Here is a 14,049-nt window from a genome sequence, read left to right on the forward strand (position 1 = left end):
TTCTCTCGTTTGTAAGTGCGGTTGGGGCAATGACGTGTACGTGTACATGACACGTGTCTTTTTGACGCGTGATGTTCGTATCACTTGCAACTATGTCTGATGATGATGAGGGGCTTTTGTACATCAGTATGTGAGGATGAAGATCGTGTCTGTATAGGACCGTGTCCCTTAAATTATCTTACGCTCAAATGAATCGCAGTCGACTGAGATTCGGGTTGATAGCCCGCCTCACACCCTCACCGCGTTAGCTTTTCCACATATGATACTTATGCTTAAGTGTATATGTATTATAAGTACATCAATAACATTTACTGTAATCGTTTAGCAAAGACTGAGGATGGGTTGCTTTGATATAACAAGCTGTAACACTTTGTGAGTGAGTGAGTGAGAGAGTGAGTGTGTGAGTTAACGCCACCTTGAAGAGTATCAAATGGGAAAATGTCACATGGGGGAGTGGGGTGGGAGGTGGGGTGGGATGGGACAGCTGACTTGGTTGATGCATGTCATCATATCCCAATTGTGTGGATCGATGCTCACGATGTCAATCACTGGATTGTCTTGACCAGACTTAAATTATCTACAGACCGCCGTCATATAGCTGGAATATTGCTGAGTGCAGCGTTAAACAACAAACTAATAAAGAAATTATATGGAGCCTGTGATGAAAATGTGTGACCTGGCTGACCGGCTGTCACTGGTTTGCCAGGCCCACTCTCGAGTATTGTAATGCCTTTTCTGACATTGCTGGGACATTGCTGACTGGGACTTACAGCAAGATTCAGTTACTCACTCCTAAGATGCAAATGGTCAGCGACGAGGACGTCTTGCAGTTGGAACTACACATAAAAAATTAAAATTGCCTTTATCAAAATGTTGATCATGTTGGGTGTGTTTGTTGTTCTGCTTTCAGTTGCCACATTATTGGAATAAATCAGGCTTGTCAGCCGTTTTTCAAATTAACATTCCAATAAAAATACCGACTTTTTAAACTATTTAATCATCAAATCATTAACGAATGGAATACTGCCGACCATCACTTCCTTTTTTGAATTGACGATCATGTGTATAATCTGAATACACAGGGAAAACATTCATGTTTTGTTTTTGATGAATTGTATTTATTACATTAAATAAAATATAATATCGATGTTATGATATATGCATCCATTATACTACACTGCGAGGCCAAAGTATACACCAATGTTAGAATGTATACACTCATGTTTGATGGTGGATAAAAAGGAAACAAACGAGAAATGTTATTCCATAGTGATGTATTTGATACGGGTATCATAGTTGTGTTTTGGACCTTAAGTTTAAGTGTTTTCAGCATAATACCCTTTTGATAACGTTTGTAATTTTTGGGTCAAATCCAGTTTTCAAGTGCATACTTTCTTTTTTCCGGCAGTTTACATCTCTTAGCTCAGAGTAATGATGGAAGTTTATTGTGAACGCTGTTGATGCATTTCAATAACTTGGTAACAATTTAATAATAATACATATGGGTCGGGCAAGTAAATTCATTTCCTTTAATACAGATTCATTATTTAATTATCATTTATATATTATTTTAATATTTCGTTCAAACATTGAACTTTGAAACAAATTCCGTGCATTATGGTTAAACCAAACTGTAGTTTAGGCAATAGTACGAATTTGATCAAGCGTGAAAAGGTTTGTTCAACGTTAACCTGACTGTCAATACCTTCGAGTTTGAAATAATTCAAAAACCGTAAGAGAAAACAAGATTCAATTCTCTTTCCCCCAACCTCTACAAAACAATCTGACTCAGCACACGCGTAAGCGGTTAAAAGGCTCATTATTACATCAACGATGATTTGTAAGAATCGCTTGAACATGCCACAGAGGGGTCCAAGATTGGCTGGTTGTGTGAAGCTCTTTGCTGACCTGACCTGGTTCCTGGTGTGGAGCATTACCCCTCTTCCTCCCTCTCTCCCTCCCGCCCTCATCGTTCACGTCACGAGGTGAGCACCATCACACAGACGCGAAGGCTCTACTTAAACAGCGCATCGCTACGGGGACCTGTAGTTTCTCTTTCCCGTGCGGGGTCTCTCAATATGTGGGTAACTACAACACACTACGGGACAATGGAGGGGTGGGTAGTCATACTAGTGACTGCCCTGGCAGCTTTGACACGCCCGGTCACACCTATACCCGTTGGGGAAAAGGTAAGAGGATTTTTCTTTCATCTTAACCGCCGCATCAAAATGTTGATGATGTTTTGTTTCTTTTACTGCCTATTTATCTTATTATTGCTAATATTTCATAGCAGAAACCATTAAGCCCGGCACAACGTTCCTATATTGATGAAGACACGTGGCCATGTTGAAATATGGTATCGGATGCAGAGCAGGAAATAGTCTGTATTAAAAGGCGTTAATTGTATAATAACGTATTCATAAGTCATATTAGCTATCATTGCTACACATAGCATTTCAATATCGAGTCATCATAGAACCATGGCTGTTAATCATTACAGGGCTTGTACATGTGTTAAACTGCCGACGCTATTGACATGGTACTCATTCATGTAATGGCAATTTGATGACGCGTGTCAATACTGCAAGATTGAGCCTTCTTGAAACAAACACAACGAGCAGGTTCGGAAATAATTACATTCACAGCTGATGACTTTAACAGGACAGGCAATAGTATTTGCGTTATTGCGATGGAAAAACAAACCTTTCCTAAAAAGTGTTACCTCGCGAAAACTAATCAAGAAAGGACATCACATAATTTCTCAGTTTCTGATTAAAGATCATTGTCCGCATACCAACGATTGGACTTCTTTCTATATGAGCCCATGCCACGTGTCTTCCGATTGACATCGGTGAATATTACAAGATTAACATTCTAACGTCGGCCTGGGAATCTGAATCCGCTCTGAATCTTCACTAGCGATGCATGTTGTATGGGATTAATGCTTAATTCCTATAGTTGCCTGGTTCCTTCTAGTATCGTGGCTTCTTGCCACGATGAAGGTCAAGTAATCAAAAATTACCGTACATCCATTTGCCTGTTCTCCTTGAGTTAATTACCCAGCAAGGAGCGTGTCTGCTTGTGTTTTTACCACGTCCAACATTGTATATATACATATGGTGTTTATCAGACCGCCGTATGCCGTCCTCTGAATGTTTACACCTTCCCAACCAGATCCTGGCTTACTGGACCATGTGACAAACCAACAATAGTGCTGGTTAGAAATACTTCTTTGAATTATTAACATTCCAGCTCCACTTTGTGAGTGGTAGTAATTAGGTTTAACTTCGAGTGCTTATACACATGTTTAAGTAACAATTCAGTTGCCGTAGTTACCATAATCTTGACCAGTTGGATGATGGCGACGGTTTATGTTTGCTTCTATATTTGTTAATGAACACGGGGATTATAGACACCCTTGTGACATCTGTCTGTTGGGGATTGTGTAAAAAATGCATTCATGTAGAAATGTAAACGATGCCTGTATATCCGATTAGATTATTTCATGAATGTTAATTTTAAAGTGTTCATTGATCGCCTCTGTGGTGTGGGGGATAGAGCGTTTGTCTGGAGAACGGAAAGTCGGTGGTTCGATCCCCGGGCCAATAGACCAATAGACCGATAGACCAATAGACTTTGAAAAGTGCTACCCTACCTGGCACTCGGTATAAAGGAAACGAAACAAGGACGACTGGTATAATGTGTCTGAGTGGGGTATTCATGTTAAACTGTGGCATGGTATCTCAGTGGGCTGGCACTATAAAACCGGACCAGAACAAGCCGCCACACACACATGTGCATGCACGTCGCTATAAAAGCACAGTAATCTGTACGCGACGTTGATCCTCATTTCACCTCGCTTCGCCTCAAGCGTTCATTATATTTTGACCTGTGTGTAGGTCAAGTGACGTATTTGTACTTGTGGAGGCCATCGTCTTCATTTTTAACGTCCGACCGCTTTGAAAATGTAGTGACGGGATGTGTTTAATTAGTTGAAATTTGCTATTTTGCAATAATTTTAATAGAGTGGTAGGTTGGTTTGGATTAATACTAAAGCTATCGCTACTTTATTGCATTTCAAAGTGACGTCCCTTACTATTTAGCCGCGATAGTATTTATAATTCCTATGTATGAACACTACAGAGATTTCCTTACTCGAATTTTCTTATGAAATTCCAACGACTTACTTGAATAATCGTTAGTATTGTTTGCAAAAATAATAAAATTCGTTACCTCCGTTACGTCCTTCGGACCATCAACTACATTTCGAGTAATCCGAAGTTCGCGATATCCGAAGTTCGCGATATCCGAGTGTTCGCGATATCAGAGTTTCATTGTTAAAGCAGACCATCAAGTTTCATCGCCATGAACGATACATCAAGATAGGGGAGATTCGTGGTTTAACTGTATGTCAGTGAGGAATATTCATCTCGCTTACACAGCTTTCTGTTGATAAATGTCACTCACCCACGCCTTTGTTTAGGATTGTATACATACCTCTGAACCCTTGTTTTACATATTTTACTGTTAACTAATGTACTTCCGATATGTACTTCTACTTGCTCGAGTGTCTACGTGGCTCATACGCAAGTAACATGTTCACCGTTATTTCTTTCTGAATGCCCCATGCAATGCCTACATTATAGGACGGGAAGGGGTGTTTTCCTTTGACTGGTGACATTTAACACAGAACGATTCATGCTATTGTAGGGTTGCAATAACATGTTGAAATATCGTGTTTGTTGTGTGTCGACACGTTTTGTCACTTGTATTTGATAACACTTTCTTGAGAACGAATGGAAGCAAAATATTTGTTGAAACAAACAGAATGTGTAGCGAATGTTAATAGCCATTAAAGGTTGTCGCCGTCATATTGTTACGTAAGATTAGAGTATTTGTTTGTTTTGTTTGTTTGTTGTTTAACGCCGCACTCATCAATATTACAGCTATGTGACGGTGGTCTTTAAAGAATCGAGTATGTACCAAGCACATTATGTGCATCGATCTACGCAATTGGGATACGATGACATGCATCAATCAAGTCAGCGAGCCTGATCACCCGAACCTGTTAGTCGCCTCTTACGACAAGCATAGTCGCCTTTTACGGCAAGTATGGGCTGCTGAAGGCCTATTATACCCCGGATCTTCACGGGTTCTAAATACATTCACATTAGACATAGGAAATTTAAGATTCATGTCTTAACAATCGAATTGTGTGTGTTCGTACCCAAGTGGGCTTTCAATGTCAGAATAGGCCCCGAATAACCGGCCAATTGGGTGGACTGCGCCATCGCACCCTGTCGTTGTGGATTGTTGTTCATGATATCAACCACTGGTATAAGTTGTCAAGACTAGAATGTTTACGGTATGTCGTGGTATAGTTGAAATATTGATGCGTAGAAGAACACTTTCTCAAATAGTCACTCACAAACACATAAAGTACATCTGACAAGGGCATTGTTCTCTGGTCATTTGCTTGAAACTATCTCTAGAATCAGCGACACCTAATTGCCGAAGCACATGCTCTCCCACAGGAGGTAATTACCAAAGCCTCATATTGCCATAAGCCTTCTGCGAGCGACGTCGTGACACTGATGACGCTGTCGTTCACGGTAGTCGACGTCGTTGTAGTTACCGGAGCAGTGTAGGTGGTTGCTACTGTCGGCGTTTCCGTTGCGTTGCGTTCCGGAACAATGAACCTCTAACAAGTCATACGAACGACAAGGTTATTCACTCACTTGATGTACGTGTTTAAATGATAGATTGTTGTTGATGGAATGTCTCTCTCTCTCTCTCTCTCTCTCTCTCTCTCTCTCTCTCTCTCTCTCTCTCTCTCTCTCTCTCTCTCTCTCTCTGTGTTTTGGGGGTCATTGAGGTAGACATATTTTGTGTTGGAAACAAAATATGTTTTAAGTCACTGCTTATGGCAGGATTAAGTTGATGTTAACAGTAGTTAAACTAAAGGATGTTTTTTGAACTTCTAGAGTCTAACATGCAGCAAGTCGTTGAAACCCATCAGTACTGACATGCTGCTGTCAGGCCAAGGATCATAATCGGGGTAAATAGGATTCGAACCCACGATCGGCAGATCCTGGCATGGCTAGGGGACGTAACTCTTGAATGTTTTTAATGAAATACTAAAATACACAAAGACCATATGAGATACAGTCTATTTCTAATCTGAGATGCATCATATATATTTGCCGCTGTTACTCTACTGGTACTATGACTCTGAGAAAAGGGAACAATGCAAAATATGCTATAAAATAAATATCGATGGAAATAATTTTAATCAATAAGATAAATCTCAAAGGAAATAATTTCAATCATTTACCGGTCAAGACAGATCCGATATTAAATGCTTTAAATGCTTCGTACAAAATAGCATTGTTGCGCACCATTCATTCCTTTATAAATAGAACCAGAAAATAACAGTTAATTCGAGAGTACACACTGTGCAGATGTGATTTAGTGATTTTTCAATTGCTCGTGCATCACATTTACAGCGGCTGCAAAACACACTATGTATCATCCGCCGGATACAAACTTTACCCAATCAATACCATGTTGAAATTAAACCTCTCGTGATTTATCCCAACGATGAACAATATGGCCGAAGGTTATTTCCTACGAAATTGAATAAAAGCATTTTTTCTTTGAAGGTGTCCTGAAAATTTGAGACCTCAATAACAGAAGCGGCAGGAGTGACAGATGCGTCCGAGAATGGCTTTCATCACCTTAGTCTTTGTCAAATAGTAATTTGTACGTAATAACATGCTTCGAACTTCAAACGCAGTCACGTGGCCGTCCCACAGCGTGTGGTTCCGAATGTTTACCATTGTAGTGACACGTGGTGAGACGTCATACTCTATGGGAGCACCAGTGGCCCTAAGATGCGCTTTGCAGAGTTGCGTCCCTTAGGTGTGCCAGAATCCTACGATCGTGAGTTCGAATCCCGCTTTGTTCTGATTATGTTTCTAGGATTGTCAGCGCTATATCCGTGCTCGTGTAATCGTCTAAGACCTGCTCCATTTCGGTCTTTGAAAGACTATCAGATGTTTAGATACTGCCAGTATTTAGTGGCGTGGTTGTGTATCAGTTGTCCACAATGGTAGCTGACTATGGAAAGTACGTGGGTGACCACAAAGAGGATGAAAAATGGCTCGATCATACACGGAATACTTAATATTGTAGTAATGCTTTAATCTGTGCGTTTTGCAAAGGTACATGTTATTCTCTTGAATACGATGAGCGGCGATAAATAACAGTATAACTGAATGTTGTTTAACGCTGCAGTCACCCGGCCTGTAAATAATCGAGTCTGAACCAGGGACCCAGTGACTGAAAACATGAGCTACGATCTATGCCATCACAGTACCCGGCCATCCGATCCTCTTTCAGCCGCTACTGAAGACACACAGGATTACAAGGGACCTGACCCGTGGAGATACGGGTCAGAATAGGTCTTCAGCAACCCATGCTTGCCGTAACAGGCGACTATGCTTGTCATAAGAGGCGACTAACGGGATCGGGTTGTAGGGCTCGCTGACTTGGTTGATGCATGTCATCGTATCCCAATTGCGTAGATCGATGCTCATGATGCCAATCACTGGATTGTTTACAGAACATCGTCATATTGGTGAGTGCGGTGTTAAACAACAAACAAACAAATAAATACAAGTGACCTATTCTTCACAGAATCACCACCTGCGACCAGTGTGACAGTAACAATATTCATTCATTACCTCTCCAGCCACACACCTCAGTTCCTGCCATTTGATTGTCTATAGCCCGTATACACGTATGTAGGGTTGTACACTGTATATGTGGGTTGTATGTTCTAATTAATTCCATGTACTACTAAACCGACTTGACCTACTTCGGAAATAGGATACCAAGGTCATCGGAAAGCCTGTGCATTGTCGCTGGGAAGATGTGGAGTAGTGGCATGTCTTACCACATGTTGGTGAAGTGGAAACCATACGGAACCACACACTGTCGGACGATGACATGGCTGCGTTTGAGTGTGTGAGTTTGAAGTTAACGTCACATCGGCAATATTTCAGCCATGTCGTGACGAGAGCTGCGTTTGAAGTTCTTAGGATGTTACTTTGTACTAATTACTATTTGACAAATACCAAGGCGTTGAAAGCCATTATCTGGCACTCCTGTCGCTCTGCTATTGACGTATCAACTTTTCAGGACACATTCAAAGACAAAACGGTTGTATTTAATTTCGTATTCAATCTTCGGCCATATTGGTCATCGTTGAGATAAGTCACTGTTCTGGAGACCTATTCTGTTCGTGGTGTACAGGGGACCTATTCTGTCACGAAATTCCCCCAGGGAGTCGAACGTGGGGTATTAGCGAGCCATTCTGTCTCGCAATTCCGAAAGGGGTAGAAACTTTAGGTACTGGTGACCTCTTCTGTCCCCAGAGGTGAGGTGAAATTGGGTTTAATGTCGCGTCCAAGATTATTGCACTTATATAGCGACGTGCATGCACGTGTGTGAATGTGTGTGTGGATGCTTGTACTAGTCCGGACTGATGCCGATTTATAGTGCTAGCTCACTGAGATACCATGCCGCAGTTTAACATGAATACCCCACTCAGACACAGTATACTGACTCCGAGCCGACCAGTCCTTGTTTTAAGCCCTTAATGCCGAGCGCCAGACAGGGTAACAACCATTACCATCTTTTAACGTCTTTTGGTATGACGCGGCCGGGGATCGAACCCCGAACCTTGTGCTCTCCGGGCGGACGCTCTACCACAAGACCACGGAGGCGGTCCTTCTGTCCCCAGAACGCGCAAGAGAGACAAGCCTGGGTGGTTATTAAACCCCACTGCACTATAGCGTAACTTCCATACAATATAGTATTGCGAGATGTCCGTGTACCTAGTCGGTCATGGAGTCCATGCAAGGCTATACCCGTGAGCAAGTCTAGATTACTGCAGTTTAAATGAAAATGAATTGAACACCGGGGCTCCTTTTTAATATATTTTATTGAAATAATTAACAACTGTTATGTTTGTAAAAAAACATCAATTCAGAAACTAGATGTTAGTCGACCCTTACGGTAAACAAGATAACAATAGCTGCCCCATCACCCCACTAGATGCGTGACAGATTTCCATTAGCCCAAGTCGGTACTTTAGTCCCTTTTTATATCAATGAATAAAGCATTAACATCCAAAGATATAATGGCGTTTTGTATTTCTGTTATCACTAAGGTACTTCCTGAAATCACATAATAGTTCTGGTATTTTAGACATTCATCACTATAACAACTCTAATTGAGTGCATTAGTCTCTAATTGTGTGAGACAATATCTGTTTAGGGTCGTTCAGCGATATTGTAACTTGCCAGTGCTCAATTGTTAGTGGGACCAGTCTCTTCAAGCGTCTGCCTGAATACCCACGTGTTAATGTGGTGTAGGTACTGTTATATGGATGTAGAACTGAGAGTCCCGTTACTTGTAACACAATAACTCACCACATAGATCACATATCAGCAATCACTTTTGAGTGACGTTTCTGGGTCACATGCACATGTCTTTATCTGAAAACAACGTCAGGGACCAGTGTAGCCTATTAGGTCCATGGAATTCCGATGGATGTCTCTCAAAACGTTCGTTTCGTAAATAAAGTTAATCTCCCGCATTGCAAAATCTTGTACGAAAATTATCATTACATATTGGCTATTTCCTCTGTAATGGTTTCTTCTTCAACGAAATGTTTTAATTCTCGTTGAAATATGTACTCATATAATATGCATTTACAGCGAGATCTCGTTAATTCGGACCCCGTTAGTCCGAAAACCCCACATACCGGACACTTCGATTTCCAAACCATGGACCACCCAGTGAACCCGCGGTGAACAATGTTAGCGCGTGTAAAATGGTTTGCGTCATGCTTCGGTTGACCTAAGTTGCCCATTCCCAGTGAGTGAGTGAGTGAGTGAGTGAGTTGGGTTTATCGCCGCTTTTAACAGTATTCCAGTTATATCACGGCGTGTCAGCTAAATGTGGGAGAAAAGCCCGAAGTGATGCAGGTCTCACACGTTTACCACTTCGGTGAAACCCACGAGCACGGGTATGGTGCTGACAAACCTAGAAACATAATTGGGGCGAACAGGGGCTCGAACCCACAATCATAGGTTTCTGGCATGCCCAAGGGACGCAACTCTGCACAGCGAGTCGCGGCGCCTTAGACGACTGGGCCACCCGTGCCCCCCATTCCCAGTCAAACCCTGGTGTGCTGTACGTGTTAGCAAGTGGCATTTAATGAATTGTATTAACTTGGTATTATTAATATATATGTATTCTGAAATGCGCCAGGGAAATATAAATTTAGATTGCTGATACAAATACTTTAAATCAATAATGCAACTACGATGATATCGGTAAATCTGTTTGATGTTCTGTGCGTTTATTTTAACATACTTGTCGTTTTGGCATAATGTGTGTAAAAGCAATACGCGTGGCTGTTGTGTTTCTCGCTCTCCTATCAGCCATTTCATATTATTTCTAAAGTAAAACTGTTGCATTTTATGCGTTTCGGTTTATCCTTGGTTAACAATGGTTAACTCAGGTTGAATCTGACACGTGAATCTCCGGGGTAGAATAGGCCTTCGGCAACCCATGCTTGCCGTAAAAGGCGACTATGCTTGTCGTAAGAGGCGGCTAATGGGATCGGGTGGTCAGGCTCGCTGACTTGGCTGATACATGTCATCGATCCCGATTGCGTGGATCGATGTTCATGATGTCAATCACTGGATTGTATTTACAGACCGCCGTCATATAGCTGGGATATTGCTGAGTGCGGCGTTAAACAACAAACAAACAGGTTGAATCTAGCCAACCCTTGTTTCCAAAAATGTTGTTACACGGGTTGACTCAGGTCACTCAAATTTTAATACTCGAACGAACGTACTGTACGGGACGCTACGTATACATATGAAAATTAAGTACCAATGATTTGTTTATCCGGAAATAGTTTAAACCGAATGGTATCACTGGGAAATCTATCCTATTGATTAACAAGGTTTCGCTCTAAATGTATTTATTTATTCTATTTCAATTTATGATATTTTAGGAGTAATATCAATTTTGTCTTCATCCTCTCGTGTTTTTCTTCTGTGGCTTTAGATGTATTTTTCTTTACGTCTATTTGCACTGTGAGCACACATCTAAATACTCTGGCCGTGCATGTTGCAAGTGTGTTCGTTTACAATATTTACTTTGGAGAATAAAGCACATGAGGTATTTATCACTTTTGATATTTTGGTTTAATATATAGAGGTTATCACGCGAGTGTGTTTGGGGATGGTAAATATCCTGCATTAGGAATAAACATTGTATTTAGCGAGCCTTGGCGAGCTAAATACATAGTGTTTATTCCTAATACAGGACATTTACCATCCCCAAACACACAAGCGTGATAACCTCTTTATCATATAATGTCATTCTTTAATTCTGTGCCTTAAAATCGCTTTCCCTCTCTCACAAACATTACCGAAACATTGCGAGTTTTCTTGGAATGCGCGCATTAATATTTATTACGTCACAGGGTAAGTGATGTGTCAGTAGGACTGTGACAGTAGCCAATATAGTTCCAACTGAAATCTGTTTCATATACAGCAACTTATTCGCAAAACAACAGTTGTTTTTAATTGCCTTTCGTTGCAATCCATCGGTCTGTCCGCTAGAGTAACTGCCCTTTGTCAAAGGGAAGCTACTCTAACCCTAGTCTATGAGTCACGGCCACGGTCAGACGTTGTTGACAGTCGGTCTGTCCTTTCATAACGTTAAGAAGTGTAGTCAGATGTACACACAGCGACAAATCGAAACAAGGTAACAGTTCAAACATATTTCGGCCGAATCCAACCATTTTGATTTGTGGAGAAGGTTTCAAGCCACAGAGGTCTACAAGCAGAGATATGGCTACTGATCCCGTTTGGCTAGGCCTCGTGCCCTCGCAAAATTGTTTCGAAATTTATATCTCGAAAGTTGCCAAAACTTATAAAATGCCGTCACGGTTAGACACTGATTTTCAGTATATGAGACTGTTCGTTTGATAATGATAGCAATTATCCCTGTAGTTTATCCAGATTCACGATGGTTAATTCTGACTCGATCGCCGAATGACGAGGGCGACGCCATGTTTGTTTATAAACAGTGAAAGTAGTCCTACTTGACCTTTGGTATTTGCATCTCTATCCGCATATGACCCCAACGGATATCGTTTTTATCCGTTGGCTTTATCCTGCCGAGAAACCTACCCATTATATGATAAATTATTATATTTTTACCTATATATCGGAGCCGTAACTGTAGATGCTAAATTAAATGTATACTACTCAACCTTTGCTAAGGACCACACCTTTGCCTTAGATCACGATTTTGGTCCTGGGCAACTGTTGAGTAGTATCGTTCATCTTTGGTTAACGTGGCTCTTGAAGGGAAACCCCGCTCTGCGGTTTGGCTCTCATTTTTGGTCGAGATATACATAATGACATTTGAGTGTTTAGTGAAGTTTTGTGTGTATAAAACGTTAAAGCCAGAGAATAATCAATCTTGATCATCCGACGAAACAGATGCCTTTGGGCGTAGAAGGTAAAAGAGCGGTGAAAACTATGTGAATGGATCACTGAAAATGAAAACTTGAATCAGCCAGGGCTGACAATTGACCCGTGTCTTGTTCCCCTATAATTAATACACAATTATTTCCATTCTACTCGACAAAGAAGTTAAAGAACACCCGATTCGTTCAAAATTAATATGTCATGGCATGTTCTTTAACTTCTTTCGAGTATAATATATTTTATTTTCTACCTTGTAAATAACTGGCATATTCCCCACTCGCAATGTATAAGTCCAATCTTGTTGTATCGTATATTCACACAGGAAGGTCCTCTACAGTTATGCTACTTATAGACAGACGATCATGCTTTGAACTTTGAGATATTCATACATTTGAATGAATAGGAGCAAGGCCACTTTAGTCTCCTCTGAAATTCTCTGAAATCGGCTGAGCACCATTGTGACCAACTGATCACCATTTTTATCGGTTCCTATGGAAAAGATGGTCTAAAACATTTTCATAATGTCAAAAACGCGTTCTTGAAATCTCACCGGTTGGTATATGTTCTCCCGATTCTGTGACGTATTGGAATAAACATGCACTTTACAGGTCAATAGGTGGCAGCTTGGCCCCTGAGAGAACGTTGGACTTCGGTCCTGCCCCACACCCCAGGGAGCTGAGAATGATTGTTGAGTGCACACCGATCCATTGACCGGGTGTAATAATGTGCTTCGAGCATGATATTCAGCATGGAAAAGGCGCCATATAAATGGATTATTATTGTTGTTGTTATTATGATGATGACGATGTGTTGTTACTTCCTCAGGAGACGTGCCATACGCCCGTAGGCCTGGCGTCCGACGCCCTGAATCCATTGGTGGACTTCGAACTGGCGGCGTCTGACGGCAACGCCAGCAACGTCCGGTTGAATGGACCGTCGTCATGGAAGGTCCACAGTCTCAACAACGAACCATTTGTACAGGTAAATATCACGGTGTTTGTATGAACTTTAGCATGTCTCTTTCACGTTGAAACATGCTTTAACAAAATAAAAACATAATTTAATCAATTTTACACTGATATTATCAAGCTGACATTAAGTGTTTGCGAAACAATTGAGCATTTCCCGTTCTGTTACACCACCCATTGTTTGTGAAGGTTGAGGTCAATTTAGGGTCAGCCGAGACAAAAACTACACTTTACGTTTTACACTCCTTGCTTGTACAGTAGATATCCAGAAACATATTGACGTTAGTGACCGTTAGGGATCATCCGTCTGTCTCACCCAAAACATCAGTCGTTGCATTTGTATTGGAGATGCCATATTATCTTCATCCTGCCATCAAGTTAATGCGATCATTTAGCTCCCTTCACGCACGAACGGGGTTAGGGGCGTGGTGTGTGAGGAGTACAGGGGAGACCCGTCGTCTAATGCGCCGTTATTCGCTTACAGAGCTGCGCCC

At 41.3% G+C, this 14,049-nt stretch overlaps 1 protein-coding gene across 1 annotated transcript in view; it reads left to right on the plus strand.

Moving 5' to 3' along the window:
• Window positions 1–1,970: 1,970 nt before the first annotated feature.
• Window positions 1,971–14,049, plus strand: part of LOC124138544 — a 33,045-nt gene continuing 20,966 nt past the window's right edge. The window contains exons 1-2 of the mRNA XM_046505252.2: window positions 1,971–2,189; window positions 13,413–13,568. Coding sequence (XP_046361208.1) covers window positions 2,079–2,189; window positions 13,413–13,568 — 267 coding nt within the window. The 5' untranslated portion in view covers window positions 1,971–2,078. The remainder of the gene's footprint in view (window positions 2,190–13,412; window positions 13,569–14,049) is intronic.

Source organism: Haliotis rufescens, unplaced genomic scaffold (assembly GCF_023055435.1).
Source record: "Haliotis rufescens isolate VD_foot unplaced genomic scaffold, xgHalRufe1.0.p SCAF_40, whole genome shotgun sequence".
Classification (NCBI taxonomy): domain Eukaryota; kingdom Metazoa; phylum Mollusca; class Gastropoda; order Lepetellida; family Haliotidae; genus Haliotis; species Haliotis rufescens.